General features: G+C 44.1%; 1 protein-coding gene across 2 annotated transcripts in view; it reads left to right on the top strand.

Annotated features, from left to right (window-relative positions):
• The window catches only part of LOC126248346 (proton myo-inositol cotransporter-like), a 544708-nt gene that overhangs the window by 374591 nt on the left and 148360 nt on the right, over positions 1-21757 (top strand). For both annotated transcript variants that reach the window (XR_007545464.1, XM_049949254.1), the window contains exon 3: positions 8876-9004. Coding sequence is in view for 1 of the 2 variants with exons in the window: in XM_049949254.1 (XP_049805211.1) it covers positions 8876-9004 (129 nt within the window). In the remaining variant the exon portion in view is untranslated. The remainder of the gene's footprint in view (positions 1-8875; positions 9005-21757) is intronic.

Raw genomic sequence — 21757 nt, 5'->3', positions numbered from 1 at the left:
TAACATCTGAAGTCATCAGTCCCCTAGAACTTAGAACTACTTAAACCTAACTCTCCTAAGGACATCACACACATCCATTCCCGAGGCAGGATTCCAACCTGCGACCGTAGCAGTCGCGCGGTTCCGGACTGAAGCGCCTAGAACCGCTGGGCCACCGCGGCCGGCCTGGGAATTAAAGAAGATAGATTTCCTGTTACGAACTCCGTAATATAGAGCAGTGTCTCTTAGAACAGTGCATGTATCTAGGGAACTGGGAAATATCGTCGGCGCAAAAACTGAACGTTAAGTGTAGTGTTCATCTCATATTCTTCCTTTAGCTAAATATTCATGCTTTTTGTTTCTATACTGGCAATTTATGCTCACCCCAGTAGTGATTTCCTTGGAGGTGCTTGCACCCTTTTTATTTACTCCCTGAACATACTCGTAGTAGACATACTACAAACAACAGTTGAGCTACTCAGATGAACTATACTGTCCACAAGGGAGATGTGATTCGCCCAACTCCTTAGGCCCTCGCCTGCTTCAGAGTTAAGTTCCAGTGTCTGCCCTCGGTAAACAATTTCCAACAGGTAACTGCACCTGAAATATTTATTTCCGGCCATTGTTTCCTCCTCTCAGAGTACTTTGTTTACGGTCATCTACCGTCTGTGTAATGTTATTGGTTTCCCTGTATTTCCGTAGTGGCCGAGCGGTTCTAGGTGCTACAGTCTGGAACCGCGCGACCGCTACGGTCGCAGGTTCGAATCCTGCCTCGGGAATGGATGTGTGTGATGTCCTTAGGTTAGTTAGGTTTAAGTAGTTCTAAGTTCTAGGGGACTGATGACCTCAGATGTTGAGTCCCATAGTGCTCAGAGCCATTTGAACCATTTTTTTCCCCCTGTATTTCGGTTAGAAAAACAAATACACTGCTTGACAAAATAACTGAAGATCCCGGAAGATTTGATCGGATGTCAATGTTAACTTCTTGCACGTACGAAGAAAGGTGCCTCCTTGTGGGGCTCCATTTGGCCTGCTGGTCGAAACGTCCGATATCCAGATATGTGGGGCATTTGCATGTGACACTGTCCTGGTGTTGGGCTGCATGGGAACGCGAGGTCAGTTAAACTGGTCGTAAAGTTTCTGATCGACCACCCCCAAGGGACGATAGTCGTATTGTGCACCAAGCACATCTGATAACAGATAATTCACTCGCTACAACATATTGTGTCATTCCGCACTTAAGGTCAGAGACTAGCAACAGCCGGACTATTGAATTACCGTCCTATGCGTAGGCTGACGTTGAGAACACTACATAAGCGGCTGCGTTTGGAGAATTGCCGTGATCGGGAAGCATGGGCTGCTGATGAATGGAGTCGCATTCTCTTTGACGGTACCATTGTCTCAATTTTAAGCAAGGTAATGCTCATCCACACGTGACACGTATCTCCATGAACTGAACTGTTTGCGTGATGTTGAGGTATTGCCGTGGCCGACAAGGTTACCCGATCCGTCCCCAATAGAAGGCTTGTGGAACCAGATCGGACGGCACTTCTGTCCCAGTTCCCGTCTCCATAATATTAACGACTAGTTTCAATAGTTGTGAGCTGCGAAGTCGCCTCATACTGCGAAGTCATTTATAAATGTGGTTCGAAATAACACATACGTCTCAACCCCTGAAGTTTCATACCGTTTCCTCTTCTTTTCCTGCATGATTAACTGTTTTCGTAGGCAGTGTAATTTCTAGTTTGAGGCGGTCGGTATGTTACCGACGTAGCACAGGCAATCAACAGCTAAGCTTAGATTATAATGACGCGTGGAAGGCGGTGAAGAAAGAGCTTCTCTTTAGAGACAAGAGAACATGCGTAGAACGTAGCACCATGTAGAGGAGAAACGAAGAGCTCTATTGAAGGATACTGCAATGCTCTGACGGCAGCAGTAAGCCATGTGAACGAACGCTGCAGGAAGCCGGCAGTACAGAGTGTATACATCTGCGACGTCTACTTTCTCCGGCGTGCTCGAGGTCAACCGTAGCACATATTGGGAGCTTGCCAATTCCAGCAGACCAGTCGGCACTCCAGTGGGCGACAGACCTGGCGTTCTGCGTCGAGGTTGCGTCTGTTTATTGTGCAGTTCCACATAGGCACATACCTCCCCCCTCCTCTCATGTATAGACAAGGCCCATTACGCATCCTGTACAAATCTATGCATAAACAGTTATTAATGGGTACGCATTGGTTCTAAATAGCTTTAGACGAAGACTGGAATGTTTTCTCGAATATCTGTCCCTTTTACGCAGTGCAAGATATGGACTGTTGAAGTGTTCCACCACAACACAAACTCCACAGCATTAATGTTTTCTCGTCAACGAGTGTACTTCCTCGACACAAAAGCAACAAGATTGCTCGCAATATTTACACGAACTGTTTGCCGTTATGCAACATTGCGACTTTTGTGTATTTCTGCTCGTTTGAGCATTTATTAATTGACACGTGGTCGTCAAGAGCAATGTATTCTTGCCGTAATTGTCAGCGTTTGAAATCAGCTGATAGGCTGCTCGCTTTAAACTCCTCGTCGTCCTTCCATTTCATTAACGTTATCTACTTTAAACCACGACTGCACTTTCCGCTTTATAAAAGGAATTCGAGTTCGGTTCACACTGAACATAATTCTTAAGGGGAGGCGGCTAGCCGGCCGAGGTGGCCGAGCGGTTCTAGGCGCTACAGTCTGGAACCGCGCGACCGCTGCGGTCGCAGGTTCGAATCCTGCATCGAGCATGGATGTGTGTGATTTTCTGAGGTTAGTTAGGTTTAAGTAGTTCTAAGTTCTAGGGGAGTGATGACCTCGGCAGTTAAGTCCCATAGTGCTCAGAGCCATTTGAACCATTTTGAGGAGGCTCTTCAGTGTTCCTGACGTAAAAAGAAATTCAGTGGTGTGTGGATGCAAGGAATTTCTGGAGGACCCCTTCCCTCTTTTTCATCGGTGGCGCTCTCTTGAACATTGAAAATTAGCAGCAGTTCAATAGTAACTGACATGACCTTGACTGGAATTAGTTCATTGATAGAACATTGCTCTTAACTGCTACGCATTCTAAAGAAATATTCGTTAAAGCACTGATGTTGAAGAATTCAGTTCTTTAAAAATCTACCCGCGATATTACGTCAGCTCCGCCATGCGATGTGATGGAGTAAAGTGATTAGAGGAACCATCTTGAAGTAAGTAAAGCTTCGGCGTTTTCGAACTGTGCTGTGCTGGCAAGATACGCGCGTAAGTATGCGAGTGACGCTTCGTTTTTGGAATCAAAATATTCTGGGCATGAATTGTTCAGAATTTTCAGGTGTAATAGATACACACAGAAGATAGGCTTGTGGTCGCATCATGGGAAAGAGGAAGGCAACTGTTCAGTCTCTATGTTACTCATAAACATAAACAAACAAACTTTGAACGTTACCTTGATTCAGCGTACGATACACAATAAAGCAATGTTTCGATAGTCACGCTCTCATAATCATGAGAGAATAAGGTATTCTGGTGAATGAGTGGGTAGTGTGATGCGATAGGCGAAGCCTCTTTATGCAAATTATTTTATGACTGGTACTTGGCATGATCAAGTACCTGCTATTTATGATTTAAACATGAACAGCAATAAGACGAGAGCTTGATTCTCGAAACGCTTATCACTGTGTTAACTCGGCTTTACTGTGTGGTTTGTGATAAATAAATAAAACGGTTGACTTACACCCAAGAGCCAATAAAACTGGTACACCTGCCTAATATCGTGTAGGACCCCCGCGAACATGCAGAAGTTTCCCAACAAGACGTGGCATCGACTCGACTAATGTCTGAAGTAGTGTTGGAAGGAACTGACACCATGAATCCTGCAAGGCTGTCCATAAATCCGTAAGAGTACGAAAGCGTGGAGATCTCTTCTGAACAGCACGTTGCAAGGCATCCCAGGTATGCTCAATAATGTTCATGTGTGGGGAGTTTGGTGGCCAGTGGAAGAGTGTTCCTGGAGTGACTCTGTAGCAGTTTTGGACGTGTGGGGTGTCGCATTGTCCTGCTGGAATTGCCCAAGTCCGTCGGAAGGCACAATGGACAAGTACGGATGCAGGTGATCAGACAGGATGCTTACATACGTGACACTTATCAGAGTCGCATCTAGACGTATCAGGGGTCCCATATCACTCCAATTCCACACGCCCCATACCATTACAGAGCCTCCACCAGCTTGAACGGTCCCCAGCTGACATGAAGGCTCCATGGATTCACGAGATTGTCTTCATACCCGTACACGCCTATCCGCTCGACACAATTTGAAAGAAGACTCATCCGACCAGACAACATGTTTTCAGTCATCAACAGTCCAATGTCGGTGTTGATGGGCCCAGGTGAGGCGTAAAGCTTTGTGTCGTGCAGTCATGAAGGGTACACGAGTGCATCTTCGGCTCCAAAAGCCCATATCGATGATTTTTCGTGGAATTGTTCGCATGCTGACACTTGTTGATGGCCCAGCATGAAATCTGCAGCAATTTGCAGAAAGGTTGCTCTTCTGTCACGTTGAACGATTCTCTTCTGTCGTCGTTAGTCGTGTTCTTGCAGGATCTTTTTATAGCCGCAGCGATGTCGGAGATTTGATGTTTCACAGAATTCCTGATATTCACGGTACAGTCGTGAAATGGTCGTACATGAAAATCCCCACTTCATCGCTACGTCGGAGATCTTGTGTCCCATGTCTCGTGCGCCGACTATGACACCACGTTCAAACTCACTTAAATCTTGATAACCTGCCATTGTAGCAGCAGTAACCTATCTAACAACTGTGCCAAACGTTTTTTGTCGTATATAGGCGTTGCCGACCACAGCGCCTTACTGTGCCTGTTTACATATCTCTGTATTTGAATACACATGCTTATACCTTTTTTTTATTTTTCATTTTATATATATATTCGCCTCAGTGTATGTCCATTTGACGAGTTAAACTTTCCATTCTTATTTAATTTCTTTTTTTTTTTCGCATTAATAACCAATTATAGTTTTGTATTTGTATTTCAACTACATTATACTTATTTTTTTAAGACACTTGATAATCACTAAACTGGAAAATCTATGCAGTAGTGGAAAATCCTAAGTAAAAGTAATTATTTTCTACTAACGATAGCCAGTGCGGCAGAAAGATGACATTCAAAAGATTCGTATTGGCTTTGGCCGCCATTGTAGACAATAAACACTAATGAAAAAAAAACAGCATCAAGGAGTTATTTGACATAAACCAAAGTTGGTAGACGTGCTTCTACATCTGAAAGATGTCCACTCCAGTTTCGCGAGAGTCGCATAAGAGTTGCAGCCTCATAATGGCGCTACTAGTGCCAATCACGTTTGCTTTAAATACACGCTGTAACGGTCGGGAGCGTTAGTTACCTTCGAGACTGGACGTTGTGAGTTGCTGGTAGTCAAGAATGCCTTTAATGCGATAAAGACGCCACTATCAGCACCTCACTGAGTTGGAACGAGGTCGTGTTGTTTGGCTATGAGAGTGAATGTTCCTTCTGCGATACCGCAGAAAGACTTGGCAGGGATTTAGCCACTGTACATAATTACTGGCAACGGTGGTCACGAGAATGTGAGGTCGCAAGAAGACTGCTCCGGACAGCCACGTGGCACTGCCGAGAGGGAAGACCATCGTGTTAGGCGTATAGCTGTGGCTGTAGCTAATCATACTGCGTCTGCAGCGGCAATCTGAGCAGCGGTTGGCACCACAGTGACGCACTGAACTGTTATATATCGATTACATCAATGACAGGTCCGAACCAGGCGCCCTGTAGCGTGCATTCCACTAACCGCAAACCATTGCCATTTCCCACTTCAGTGGTGTCAAGCGAGAGCTTATTAGAGTTCAGGGTGGAAATCCGTTATCACTTCCGATGAAAGCCAGTTCTGCATCGGTGCTAGTGATGGCCGTGTGTTGGTTAGGAGGCCAGTAGAAGGCCTGCAACCAGCCTGTCTGTGTGCTTGACACACTGGACCAACACCTGGAGTTGCGGTGTGGGATGCGATTTCGTGTGAGAGCGGGAGCACTCTCTTGGTTGTACCACGCACCATGGCGGCAAATTTGTACGTCAGTCTGGTGATTAGACATGTTATGCTGCCATTCATGAACAGCATTCCAGGGAGTGTTTTTCAACAGTAAAGCGCTCGCCCACATACCCTGTTCCAATGCAACATGCTCCACAAAGTGTCAGCATCTTGCCTTGGTCTGCTCGATCATCAGATCTGTCCCCAATTGAGCACACATGGGACATAATCGGACGACAGCTCCAGCATCATCCACTAACAGCATTATCGGTAGGCCGGCCGTTGTGGCCGAGCGGTTCTGGGCGCTTCAGTTTGGAACCGCGCGACCGCTACAGTCGCAGGTTCGAATCCTGCCTCGGGCATGGATGTGTGTGATGTCCTTAGGTTACTTAGGTTTAAGGTGTTCTAAGTTCTAGGGGACTGATGACCTCAGATGTTAAGTCCCACAGTGCTCAGAGCCATTTGAACCATTATCGGTACCTGTATTGACCGACCAAGTGCAACAGGCATGGAACTCCATCCCACAAACATATCTGGCAGTACCACACAATGCATGCACGTTTGCATGCTTGCATACAACATTCTGGCTGTTACACTGGTTATTAATGTACCAGCATTTCACATTTGCAATGGCTTATCTCATGCTTCATTAAACTGTGATCTTGCAATGTTAATCCCTTAAATTTGTTATCGAGACAAATGTATTCCCGAATTTTCATTACTCTACATTATGTATTGATGCTGCAATTTTTTTCATCAATGTATTTCTACTATATCAATTTACTGTCCACATCACAGCTGTAACTTCTAAAATTTTCGAGTTTGGTCTTCAGTTCCTTATCAGTATGTATCGATAAGCAACCCGAAATTTATGTATGTCTCATTTAAAGAGGAGAACCTTCCGTTCGTTTGAACATTTCTTGTCGTCGTCCTCCTCCGCCGCCTCAATCTTGCTTTCCCTTTTCATTCGGCCTTCCTTAATCATTTTCGCCCGTCACAGAACTGCACTCATATGGAAATGGTGACGGCACTGATCTCTCTTATCGGCGACAACTTATTTACCAGGTTGTTTAAGTCGAGTGTGTCCTGATGTTTCCTTTCGAGCGAGGTGGCAACACATTGGACTCTTAATCGAGAGGATGGTGGTTCGTATCCCTGTCCGGCTACCCAAATCTAAGTTTTCAGTAATAGCTTAGCTGAATGCTGACGATTACTTTTAAAGGGAGCGCCCGATTTCGTTTCCCAATCCGAGCTTGAGATCCATCTCTAATGATTTTGACGTCGACTGGACGTCAAACCATAGTCTTCCTTCCACACCTCTTCTCGACTGTTCTGTGCCAAATTAGACATGTGGCACTGGTACAAAATGCGGTAGACACATGGTTTTCCGAGGACTTGGTTGTTTTTAACGTTATATTTAGGCCTTTTAACTTTGTTGATAGGAGTCAAATGCTCTAGATTCCCTGCTGCCGATAGGAACCTACCGATTTTTCCGAACACTGAGCCAACATAGCGCAAACTTTTTTCCTTGTTGGGTCTTCATCTCTCTAAGTTTCGAAAGATACTGTGTGCACTCTGAAATTAACTCCCCGCATAACATGAGCCGTATTCGTTTAGTATTTCTCTCCGTATGCACAATCCAATATTCATGCGATACTATAAAATTTTGTATCAATACTTCAATGTTCTGAACTAATAGTTTGGGAAAGTGACAGTAACGTCTGTGATAGTAGCTACAATTTCATTGCGTAGACTGAGCATTATAACGTCAGTATTTACAGAAGGAATCTTTTTTGTCTGGCCGCCTCATTGGGACTACTGGTAGTTCTTAATTAAATTAGTTCCCTTCGTGGTATGAGACTGTAAGAATGCAAGTTGGACACGAGTTCTCGCTTTTATTCAGGTTAGATAGACTGCGCTAACAGAATTGGAGAACTTCCGCCAAATTCGCAATTAAATGTGTACTTTGCATTTATTTCAACGGCATAGGCCACTTCACCGAAAAGTTGGTCGTAGCCTTTAAATCGGCGGCAGTAACTCATTAAGTTTAACGCTATTTGAAGGTAGCTGTGTGTTTTTCTTACAAATTATCCTGTGCTTCACGAAGTACTTGTATATGTCTAGTAACTTTCTGTATATTCTGGATTCACCCTGAATTTTCGTACACTTACCGTAAAAGATTAGTGCTACATTAGTCACCAGTTACGCACGTTATTAAAAAAAAACCTAAAAAAGATGTTTTGACATGTCATATACTTCGAAACAGGTTATGAACCTAAAACTTTCTGGAAGACATTTCTGGCAAGTAATAATCTAATGCATCTTCTCGAATAACCCGGTTTACAAGAACGGAAGTGTTCTGATTATTCGTTGTACAGACAATAAGTGGAAAATTTTGAGGAAGGAGCATCTGCAAATGAAAATTATTGACTTAACTCCCGCCGAAGAGGCTACTGTGCAAGATGTTTATAGACCGACATTGTATTTGTAAGCTCTTAAAAATTTTGTAGATTTCAGTAGTTACTAAAAACTCGATAGGATTCGTTCATGAACTTAAATGACCAACTTGTCCGCCCCCCGGTAGCTGAGTGGTCAGCGCGACAGAATGTCAATCCTAAGGGCCCGGGTTCGATTCCCGACTGGGAATTCGGGAATGAACTATGTCCGAATTCTAAAAGACTTACGTCGTTGCTTTCAAGGGGCATGGCGGTCACTCTCTTTGCTTTAACGTTCAGGTCTCTGCAACCTTTAATGAATCATAATGCATCCATATCACTGTTAATGTCATGGTTTTAAATAACATCTAAATTTTTCTCTGTTTCAGATCGATTGGGAAGGAAACCAGTAATCCTAGTAGCAAGTTTCGTGTTCACGGCTGGTTCTGTGATCATGGGTATAGCGCCTGGCAAGGTACTGCTCCTCATTGGGAGAATTATTGTGGGGATTGGAATCGGTGAGTACAATTTAACTTTTGTTTGTATACGAGAGCTAGGTGAAAATTTTTCAGCATCGCAGTGAAAGATGGTTATTTATTGGCTGAGAGGGGAGATCTGTGAAATACCCGGCTGCGGCTGACATTGCATCTTCAAGAATCAATACACAGTGTCACTGTGTGTGTGTGTGTGTGTGTGTGTGTGTGTGTGTGTGTGTGTTTACAAAACTCAGCAAGGGTCGTACGATATGAAGATGTGTGTGTGTATGACGCCCCAATGTTGAAGCTAGAATGCAGACTAAGAGAGTGTGGACAAATATTTGGGTTGTCATTTACAGCCAAGTTTGTAATGAATGAATAGAGGAGTACGTAGCGAGTTAACTGATTATTAGTGAGAGATGATGATAGACACAAGACACGCGACTCGCAATTAGTATCACATGTGTTGCCTTTCCATGACTTTTGGCCACTTAGTAAGTAGTTCCTAAGGGCCGGTTCTAAATTTAAAAGGACACTCGTCTGAAGATAACAGGATTTAAAGGTATAGTAGTTAACAAAGGTGGGTGATATTATCTCAAGGTCACCGATGACTGCTTCCGGTGTCAGGTTGGACACTTGGGTGATTTATATTCAAGGTCGCTACCCACACTTCTTGAATGAACAAGTGGAAACTCCACATTGAGACCATTTTCATCAAACGAGGAAGATCTGCGAAGTAGATCACAATGCATGCAACTTCAAGTACCACCTGTCGTGCACAAACCCGTTTTCTTTAACTACTGGAGCGGGTATGATGCTCACTTTCTCGTTGAACGTTTGGGTGATTTCGGTTTGAATAATGATGTCAGTGTCGTTCATGATACTACCGAAAAGTACATTTCGTGTTCCAAGAGAATCAACAAAAAATATCACTCCGCTTCCTGGATTCATTAAGTTTCATGCACGCGTCTTCTCAGAAACTTGCTATGACAATGCATCAGAGCTGCAGATCCGTATGATTCAAAGTTTCAGCTTGTGATGAAAACGATAGTCTTCCCATATGAATACTTAGACTCGATGAAAACAACGTTGCTCGACATAACAGTGTTGGATAGTAAACTCACAGTCATTGCCATAATGCATGCGGAGTACAAGCACACGCTGAATGTTTGGCAGGAGTTTAGTACCACTGATTTATGGGATATGATAAATTATACATAACACAGATGTACATCAGCTCGCAGAAATTTTCAAAAAATTGTAGAGTGTATGCATGAGCACATACTCCTTGGATCCTACCTTCTATACGCCGTGTCAGGGCTTTCGTGTGTCGCAATATTAGGAACACGTATCAGCATCGAATTATTGGCTTATGTTGACATGCTGGTTTTTCTTTGAACGTGGTAATCGCGAGGAACTTCGCCGGTGCATGCACAGGTACATCAAGGTGAATAACCTCTGAACGAACGAGGAGGAGTAAAGACCATCTGACGATTTCAGTAACAGCCCCTAATTGGATATAAAAACCTCTAAGGGCAAGTCATGCGACAAAGTCAACTGTTTGGATGGTTCGGATGGATCTCCAAAAGAAAAATCACCAGACTGAGCGAAAAGATCCATGATATGGCTGCTGATTTTGGTGATGGATATGCGTGATGTACACAGTGCTTGCCGTTGTGTCTAAATCGCCTACTCCCATGAAATGAAATGGTTTCTTCCCGAAGCTGTTGACAATGCTACGGAGTAAGCAGCGATATATTTTCCACTACAGAGATCTCCAGCAATTTCTCAGTTTGGGGGTGTAACTTGTTTATAACAACCCTGAAACTATCCCCATGATGCATAGACATCGAATGAAGAGGCTTCCGCTATTGCGCTATTGAACTATTTGTAAATGATGATAAGGAGTACGTGGAGCTTGAATCTTATTGGTCCACGGAATAGGGCGACACTTTGTCGCCGTTTAATGTGCTCCCAATGGTCCTGAAGTTTCCCACCAATTTTGTATCGCGTGACCAATATCGATTTACGTCATGATCTTGAATATACCTAGGTTAGTTGCGTAAGGTGCGTGGGGAGGATTGGGATTTCCCTGTATGACATTTATCAAGTCCTTGGGAGGGAGGGGAATGGGGAGTGATGTTGAATACAAGTTGCCCAAGTGCGTCACCTGTCACCATAAGTGCTTATCAGTGACCCTGAGATAAGATCGATATCTGGACTCGTACCCGCTCGTAATAACTACTGCCCCTTCAAATCGCGTCCGCTTCAATCCAGTAGAGATGCGTGTCCCTTTAAATCTAGAACCAGTCATTAATAAGTCCTTTAGTGTTTTTTCCACCCACAACTATAGTTTAATGTGGAAGTGCTAGAGTGCTAAATATACTAAACACCATGAATCTTTCACCAGTTCTCACTTCAAATCCGAAAGCAGCCGTGTGGGTAGATTCCTTGCCCTGAAGAAAGGTGCTAGTGTTTACTTTTGCAATGCCGGCGTCGTACTGCGTAATTTTTATCCATTTGGTCCAAAAGACTTGTGAAATATTCACTAGTTTTTGTCGTTCTGAGGAAATGAGGATCTATTGTCTTCCACTTACTGCTGTTTCTTTTCTGCGGTGAGGTGTAAGATCCACGTTTCCGTAATAAATCGAATCTCAGAATTAGTTGACTCCTTTTTACAGCTGCCTAAATACTGCGGATACGTCCCTTTCCTCATTTGCTTGTGGCCAGCGTCTAACAAATGCCGTATCTACCTCGTCTGTTCCAAAAGTTTTAGAGACTGATCAATAAAAGATAAAAAATAGAGTGAATTTAACATGGTTTTAATGCTTCAGGTGTCTCCCCTCACTGGAATAAAATGCACAGAACTTTCATACAGCAATGTGAAACTGTCAGGAAAGTCCTTCTTTTGGATATTGTTCAACGTGAGCGTCATGGGCTTGGATTTCGGTTATGTAGTCAAATCGTGATCGTTCATGTGAATTTCTGCGCTTTGTCGTTTTGTGATATGTTCGTATTGATAACACGAAGTTCGTCACCCGTGTTCATTGTTTCCAGTAAAGAATTTCCGCATTTTGCATTTCAGTTAGTCGTGGCAGTTGTCTACACGTCGTTGTTTTGTTCGGCTGTCAAGGTGTACGGGACAAACCTTGCACACACTTCCCTCCTCTTTAAAACACTCTAGAGACAGTCATGACCATTTATTGGTCAATTGCGATTCGTTACAAGATGACGACGTTGGCACGCCACGCTCGCACGTCCACTACTTCACACTGCCTGCTTACAATTGACTGGTCGGATGCACATCTGTCGTTTACAGTTGTTCATTCAAGCTGCCAGCGTAGTTACTGCGCTGACGTCACTAGTGCGCCAGGAATAAAACAATGCTCGGAACTCTTTGATCGGACGGTGTATCGTCTCTTAGTGTATACTGTGTCCTCTACACGAAGTATAGTATCTGTGACTAACCCAAATGACTGTGAGTGATGTCTCAGTGGCATGTCTTGAGGCTCGGTACAGGGAGGCAGTGTTACGAACTGCGAAATCCTCAGGAACATCTACATCTACATGGATACTCTGCAAATCGTACTTAAGTGCCTGGCAGAGGTTTCACAATTCTCTATTGTTCCAATCTCGTATAGCGCGCGGAAAGATCGAACACCTATATCTTTCCGTAAGAGCTCTGATTTCCCTTACCTTATCGCGGTGGTCGTTTCTCCCTATGTAGGTCGGCGTCAACAAAATATTTTCGCTTTTGGAAGAAAAAGTGGGTGATTGGAATTTCGTGAGAAGATTCCGTCGCAACGAAAAACGCCTTTCTGTTACTGATGTCCAAGCCAAATCCTGTATCATTTCAATGACTCCCTCCCACATTTCGCGATAATACAAAACGTGCTGCCCGTCTTTGAACTTTCTCTATGTACTCCATCAGTCCTATCTGGTAAGGATCCCACACCGCGCAGCAGTATTCTAAAACAGGACAGACGAGCGTAGTGTAGGCAATCTCCTTAGTAGATGTGTTACATTTTCTAAGTGTCCTGCCAATAAAACGCAGTCTTTGGTTAGCCTTCCCCCCAAAATTTTCTTTGTCTTCTTTCCAATTTAATTTCTTCGTAATTGTAATTCTTAGGCATTTAGTCTAATTTACGGCCTTTAGATTTGACTGATTTATCGTGTTTCCTTATAGCACTCATGTGGATGACCTCACACTTTTCGTTATTTAGGGTCAACTGCCAATTTTCGTACCATTCAGATATCTTTTCTAAATCTTTCTCAATTTGTTTCGCTATTCTGATGACTTCAGTAGTCGATAAACGACAGCGTCATCTGCAAACAACCTAAGACGGCTGCTCAGATTGTATCCCAAATAGTTTATATACATAAGGAACATCAAAGGGCCTAAAACACTACCTTGGGGAACGCCAGATATCACTTCTGTTTTACTCGATAACTTTCCGTTAATTACTACGAACTGTGACCTCTCTGACAGGAAATCACAAATCCAGTCACATAAGTGAGACGATATTCCATAAGCACGCAATTTCACTACTAGCCGCTTGGTGGTAAAATGTCAAAAGCCTTCCGGAAATTCAGAAATACGGAATCGATCTGTAATCCATTGCCAGTAGCACTCAACAGTCCATGCGAGTAAAGAGCTAGTTGTGTTTCACAAGAACGGTGTTTTCTAAATCCATGTTGACTGTGTGTCAGTAGACAGTTTTCTTCGCGGTAATACGTAATGTTTGAAAAAAATGGTTCAAATGGCTCTGAGCACTATGGGACTCAACTGCTGAGGTCATAAGTCCCCTAGAACTTAGATCTACTTAAACCTAACTAACCTAAGAACAACACACACATCCATGCCCGAGGCAGGATTCGAACCTGCGACCGTAGCGGTCGCGCGGTTCCAGACTGTAGCGCCAGAACCGCTCTGCCACCAGCGGCCGGCACGTAATGTTTGAACACAATATATGTTCCAAACTCCTGCTGCATATTGACGTTAATGATATGGGCCTGTAATTTAGTGGATTTTTCTTACTACCTTTCTTGAATATTGGTGTGACCCGTGCAACTTTCCAGTCTTTGCGTACGGATCTTTCGTCGAGCGAACGGTTGTATATGATTGTTAAGTATGGAGCTAATGCATCAGCATATTGTGAAAGCAACATAATTTGTATACAGTCTGCACCAGAAGACTTGCTTTTATTAAGTGATTTAAGTTGCTTCGGTAGTCCGAGGATATTTACTTCTACGTTAATCATGTTGGCAGCTGTCCTCGATTCGAATTCTGGAACATTTACTTCGTCTTTCTTTGTGAAGGCTTTTCGGAAGGCTGTGTTCAGTAACTCTGCTTTGGCAGCACCGTCTTCGATAGTATCTCCGTTGCTATCGCGCACAGAAGGCATGGATTGCTTCTTACCGCTAACATACTTCACATACGACCAGAATCTCTCTGAATTTTCTGCCAGGTTTCGAAACAAAGTTTCATTGTGGAAAATATATAAGCATCTTGCATTGAAGTCCGCGCTAAATTTCGAGCTTCTGCAAAAGATCGCAAATCTCGGGGATTTTGCGTCTGTTTAAATTTGGCATGTTTGTTTCGTTGTTTCTGCAATAGTGTTGTGACCCGTTTTGTGTACCAGTGAGGATCAGATCCGTCGTTTGTTAATTTATTGGGTATAAATCTCTCAGTTGCTGGCGATACTATTTCTTTGAATTCAAACCACATCTGGTCTAAACTTCTATTATTAATTTGAAAGGAATGGAGATTGTCTCTCAGGAATTTGTATCTGCTTTTTTTGAATCGGTATATTATTCGTTTATTTTTGGAGGATTTGGCGGTTACAATATTCAACATCTCTATGACAACCTTGTGTTCACTAATCCCTGTATCCGTTTTGATGTTCGTTATTAACTCAGGTTTATCTGTTGCTAAGAGGTCAACTGTGTTTTCACTTCTTTACTGAGCACGCAAACGCAGTTACACAGCGCAGTTCGTACCATATCCTGTCAAGTCGTCGTACAAAGCTAAACACACAGACTGTCGAAAACGTGTCCAAAATAGTCTACAAAAACTGCCAAAGTAGTCTTAAATAAGGTCGCAGTGGCAGCGAACCGGGAACCGCGTTCGATGACACACGAACTCTGACAAGCAACCCCTTGAGTGCGAGGTTGCAAGTTCAATCTCTAGTAAGGCTCATTTGAAAGTGTTGTGTTAGAAACTGAGAGGAAAAATACTAGCTGCTAATGACTCACATCCAGAGGCTGAATTTGTCCAGTGGTTCCGGGTCTATGAACTGCAATGCCACGCACGTTTCAGAATACGTAGTTTGCTCCAAAGAAATATGATTTTTATACGCAGACCAGGAATCAAGCAAAAGGAAGTTATTTTGACCACCTATTGGCCAAAATCAATGCTCATACCATACTTTTAGTTCTCTTTCACACATTTTTCCACTCTTGCTTTCTGTGATGTAAATATTCCTTACTGCCCTTGCAAGATCACGCACACGAGAAAGAGTCGTAGGGGGAGAGCACTTCCAACGTTACGCAGCACAACAAATAAGTTTCCAGCCACTTTATCATCCAAATCAACAATCGGCATAATTGTATACGAATGTGTTAAGGCACTGATATTAGTTGATCTTGATACAACTCTCTTGTTCCTCTAATTTCTAAAGTTTATTTCATATTCATTTCCTTTTCAAACCTCGATTGGTCGGATTTGAAAACAAATTTCTTACTTAACAATGGGATAATTTTGTTTATCTCATCTTCAAATTTGTTGGCCGATTCTGCAGTTTGCTGTGCATCGTCAGGTTGACGCTTTGTTTGAAATTTCGTTACCTCACGTCTTCAAATTCTGCAGCACAGTTCGAAGTTATGCAACCACTCACTGCTTTCCTTGAAATCAGTGTAATCTATGTCGCGCGCAGTTTGATGCGCATAACGCAGTAGGTCACTATCGTGCAAAACGTGCACACACCAGTTTTTGTAACAAGTGCGCCTTGTCCTCCATTGTATATCCGTAGATTTTCTTAAACACTACTCAGTCATATTGCTGCTGGCTTATTCGAAATCTGTTCATTTTTTTTTCTTCCATGCCGCGGACGATCTTCAATGAACGTACATATGTTCAGTAACCGCTCCTTGAACAACGTTTGCCCTTATTTCACTGGAGACGGAATCTGTGGCTCCCTGTCCGACAAGGATGATGAACTACATGGCTCGACAGCTCGACACACAACGTCACTTTCACTTATTAAACACGTACCGTCATCATTTTTCTCCTGATGTACGTTGCACGCACAGTGTTCTTAGCGCATTTCTTTAGTTAAATCCGTCAAATCATTGTGTAGTTTCGTAATTAGCAGGGGCAGATTTGCATTTTAATATCTGTGACGTGTAAAGTCGCGTAGTCGTCTGTCATTTGTTTATTTCTTTCAAATAGTCTTTGTACGTTACTAACAGTACAGTTAGCCTTCTGCCGCCGAGCAGTGTGTCAGCAGTGTGCAAGTAGCAGCATTACTGCATTTACTAGGCAGTCTTGTATTTTAATAACCGTTTGAATTTTGTATCGAATTGTTTGTGTTCTCTGTAGATTAGTTCAGACGTTCTTTCCACAACAGTATTTAGCATGGATAGGGACTGCGACTGCTGTGTTCGAATGCGGGCTGAGTTTGCATCACTTCGCTCCCAGCTTCAGGCAGTGTTGGCTTCGGTCACACAGCTTGAGGCTGTTGCCAATGGGCATCACTGTGGGGGTCCGGATGGGGGATTGTCGGGGACGGCCAGCTCGTCCCGCGCATCCCCCGATCGGACTACGGCTGTGGCTGCCCAGGGTACTGCCCACATTGAGGCTGACCCCTCACCCTTAGTAGAGTGGGAGGTCGTTTCGAGGTGTGGCAGGGGGCGAAAGACATTCCGGAGGGCTGAACGGAAGGCCTCTCCAGTTTGTCTGATGAACCAGTTTCAGGCTGCTTGTCCTGTTCCAGAGGTTGCCCCTAAGTCTGCAAGATCCGGGCGGTCGCAGAGGATGGGCTTACTGGTAGTTGAGAGCTCCAACGTCAGGCGCGTAATGGGGCCCCTTAGGGATATGGCTGCAAGGGAGGGGAAGAAAACCAATGTGCACTCCGTGCTCCGTGTGCATACCAGGGGGAGTCATTCCAGATGTGGAAAGGGTCCTTCCGGATGCCATGAAGGGTACAGGTTGCACCCATCTGCAGGTGGTCGCTCATATCGGCACCAATGATGTGTGTCGCTACGGATCGGAGGAAATCCTCTCTGGCTTCCGGCGGCTATCTCATTTGGTGAAGATTGCCAGTCTCGCTAGCGGGATGAAAGCAGAGCACACCATGCGCAGCATCGTCGACAGGACTGACTGCGGACCTTTGGTACAGAGCCGAGTGGAGGGTCTGAACCAGAGGCTGAGACGGTTCTGCGACCGTGTGGGCTGCAGATTCCTCGACTTGTGCCATAGAGTGGTGGGGTTTCGGGTTCCGATGGATATGTCAGGACTCCACTACACACAGCAGGGTAGCAGGGGTTGTGTGACGTTGACTGGGCGGTTTTTTAGGTTAGATGGCCTCTGGCAAGTACAGAAAGGGCAACAGCCTCAAAGGGTGCGAGGCAAAGTCAGGACATACGCGGACCAAGCAACAATCGGTATTGTAATTGTAAACTGTCGAAGCTGCTTTGGTAAAATACCGGAACTTCAAGCGCTGATAGAAAGCGCCGAAGCTGAAATCGTTATAGGTACGGAAAGCTGGCTGAAGTCAGAGAGAAATTCTGCCGAAATTTTTACAAAGGCACAGAGAGTGTTTAGAAAGGATAGATTGCATGCAACTGGTGGTGGCGTGTTTGTCGCTGTTAGTAGTAGTTTATCCTGTAGTGAAATATAAGTGGATAGTTCCTGTGAAATATTATGGGTGGAGATTACACTCAACAACGGAGCTAGGTTAATAATCGGCTCCTTTTACCCACCTCCCGACTCTGCAGCATTAGTGGCAGAACAACTGAGATAAAATCTGGAATACATTTCACATAAATTTTCTCAGCATGTTATAGTCTTAGAGAGCATCGAGTGACATTATACTAAGTGCACTATCCGAAAATTACCTCGAGCAATTAAACAAAGAACCGACTCGTGGAGACAACATCTTGGACCTACTGATAACAAACAGACCCGAACTTATCGACTCTGTAAGCGCATAACAGGGAATCAGTGATCATAAGACCGTTGCAGCATCCCCGAATATGGAAGTAAATAGGAATATAAAAAAGGGGAGGAAGGTTTATCTGTTTAGCAAGAGGAAAGAAGGCAGATTTCAAACTACCTAACAGAGCAAAACGAAAATTTCTGTTCCGACACTGACAATGTTGAGTGTTTATGGAAAAAGTTAAAGGCAATCGTAAAATGCGTTTTAGACAGGTACGTGCCAAGTAAAACTGTGAGGGACGGGAAAAAACCACCGTGGTTCAACAACAAAGTTAGGAAACTACTGCGAAAGCAAAGAGGGCTTCACTGCAAATTCAAACGCAACGAAAACCTCTCAGACAAACAGAAGCTAGACGATGTCAAAGTTAGCATAAGGAGGACTATGCGTGAAGCGTTCAGTGAATTCGAAAGTAAAATTCTATGTACCGACTTGACAGAAAATCCTAGGAAGTTCTGGTCTTACGTTAAATCAGTAAGTGGCTCGAAACAGCATATCCAGTCACTCCGGGATGATAATGGCATTGAAACAGAGGATGACACGCGTAAAGCTGAAATACTAAACACCTTTTTCCAAAGCTGTTTCACAGAGGAAGACCGCATTGCAGTTCCTTCTCTAAAGCCTCACACGAACGAAAAAATGGCTGACATCGAAATAAGTGTCCAAGGAATAGAAAAGCATCTGGAAACACTCAACAGAGGAAAGTCCACTGGACCTGACGGGGTACCAATTCGATTCTACACAGAGTACGCGAAAGAACTTGCCCCCCTTCTAACAGCTGTGTACCGCAAGTCTCTAGAGGAAAGGAAGGTTCCAAATGATTGGAAAAGAGCACAGGTAGTCCCAGTTTTCAAGAAGGGTCGTCGAGCAGATGCGCAAAACTATAGACCTATATCTCTGATGTCGATCTGTTGCAGAATTTTAGAACATGTTTTTTGCTCGCGTATCATGTCGTTTCTGGAAACCCAGAATCTACTCTGTAGGAATCAACATGGATTCCGGAAACAGCGATCGTGTGAGAGACAACTCGCTTTATGTGTTCATGAGACCCAGAAAACATTAGATACAGGCTCCCAGGTAGATGCCATTTTTCTTGACTTCCGGAAGGCGTTCGATACAGTTCCGCACTGTCTCCTGATAAACAAAGTAAGAGCCTACGGAATATCAGACCAACTGTGTGGCTGGATTGAAGAGTGTTTAGCAAACAGAACACAGCATGTTGTTCTCAATGGAGAGACGTCCACAGACGTTAAAGTAACCTCTGGCGTGCCACAGGGGAGTGTTATGGGACCATTGCTTTTCACAATATATATAAATGACCTAGTAGATAGCGTCGGAAGTTCCATACTACGGCATTTCGCGGATGATGCTGTAGTATACAGAGAAGTTGCAGCATTAGAAAGTTGCAGCGAAATGCAGGAAGATCTGCAGCGGATAGGTACTTGGTGCAGGGAGTGGCAACTGACCCTTAACATAGACATATGTAATGTATTGCGAATACGTAGAAAGAAGGATCCTTTATTGTATGATTGTATGAACAAACACTGGTAGCAGTTACTTCTGTAAAATATCTGGGAGTATGCGTGTGGAACGATTTGAAGTGGAATGATCATATAAAATTAATTGTTGGTAAGGCGGGTGCCAGGTTGATATACATTGAGAGAGTCCTTAGAAAATGTAGTCCATCAACAAAGGAGGTGGCTTACAAAATACTCTTTAGACTTATACTTGAGTGCTGTTCATCAAGCCAGCCGGGGTGGCCGAGCGGTTCTAGGCGCTTCAGTCTGGAACCGCGCGACCGCTACGGTCGCAGGTTCGAATCGTGCCTCGGGCATGGATGTGTGTGATGTCCTTAGTTTAGTTAGGTGTAAGTAGTTCTAAGTTCTAGGGGACTGATGACCTCATATGTTAAGTCCCATCGTGCTCAGAGCCATTTGAACCATTTGAATTTTTGTTGCTCATCAGTGTGGGATCCGTACCAGGTTGGGTTGACAGAGGTGATAGAGAAGATCCAAAGAAGAGCGGCGCGTTTCGTCACAGGGTTATTTGGTAAGCCTGATAGCGTTACGGAGATGTTTAGCAAACTCAAGTGGCAGACTCTGCAAGAGAGGCGCTCTGCACCGCGGTGTAGCTTGCTGTCCAGGTTTCGAGAGGGTGCGTTTCTGGATGAGGTATCGAATATATTGCTTCCCCCTACTTATACCTCCCGAGGAGACCACGAATGTAAAATTAGAGAGATTCGAGCGTGCACGGAGGCTTTCCGGCAGTCGCTCTTCCCGCGAACCATACGCGACTGGAACAGGAAAAGGGAGGTAATGACAGTGGCACGTAAAGTGCCCTCCGCCACACACCGTTGAATGGCTCGCGGAGTATAAATGTAGATGTCGAGCATGTACGACACCACGCATTCCACTGGCCCATCTTGCAGAAACGCTAATATTTCATCTGCCACTTGTTTCTCACTCTGCGAAATTCCTTGGCTTCCTTTCCGACGAAACGTCAGATTCGGCAACTGTTGTTGTAGATACAATGCAATGTTTTCTTGGTTCTTCGTTGTCACTGCTCTTCTTTGTATCAGCGCCACAAAACACTGTAGCGCTGTTTTGAGTTACTTGACGACTAAGCAGTTCAACTAGGCTCCGTAGCCTCATGCTGTGCTCACCATTGAACCATTTGATAGCTTATGCCTGGATCTTTCATTCGGCATGTTAAAGAGGCTGTTGCTTCCAGTCATGGAGAGAGAAGAGTGTAGGCAGCTCTGATTGAGGCGCACATGGGAACGAGTAATGCCTGTCGCCTGGGCTCTGTGGTCATACTCGGAGCATTCCTGTGACTGGCAGAAAAGGTTGAAAAGACCAGCCTTGCTCTCGGAATTTCCGCCAAACTCACAATCTGCAGTATTATCACCAGAACTGATCTTGATCCTTTCCCTGTTTGCGAGTCGAGTGAAAGGCTTGAACCGTGAAGTTTCTATAACTAAGTAGGTTGCGACTTTGTGGACTTGCGCCATGGAGGTGAGAAGTGTAGGTGCCCTTGAATGGGGGTGCGCTAGACATCAGATGCTGATACAGAGCTAGCTCATCGTGTCTGAAATGCACACAAGGTTTTCTTTGTTGCATAACGCGAGTCTTCATCCAGTTCAAATAATGACAGCTGTAAGATACTTCAGAGTACTGGTGTATGATCCAAAGAATTATCACGAGCAGATGAAACTACTAAAATTATAGTCAACTGCAGAGGCATTCGCAACAAAACGCCAGATGCTGAAACACTCCTAAACAGCAGTGCAGCTCAGATAAGTCTAGTTAAAGGTGACTAAAATCCGAAATGGGCTGAAGTGATGTTTTTGGGACAAAGCTAGGTGTGCATCGAAATAATAAGTTAATGAGGAATAGAGATGGTGCATTGAGTGTACATAAGCTTGTAAAGGTGGTCCGCCTTCGACAGTCTGACTTATCTCCAGGTGTAACCGAAACTTCAGAGAAAATCCTAGCTCGCTAGTATCTTTTCCCCAAGCATACTGTCATCATTTACGGAGACTTCAGTCATCCAACAGTTTATCTGAATAGTTAGTTTTTTA

This window comes from Schistocerca nitens, chromosome 3 (assembly GCF_023898315.1).
Source record: "Schistocerca nitens isolate TAMUIC-IGC-003100 chromosome 3, iqSchNite1.1, whole genome shotgun sequence".
NCBI lineage: Eukaryota > Metazoa > Arthropoda > Insecta > Orthoptera > Acrididae > Schistocerca > Schistocerca nitens.
This window is presented reverse-complemented; position numbering and strand designations above follow the sequence as displayed.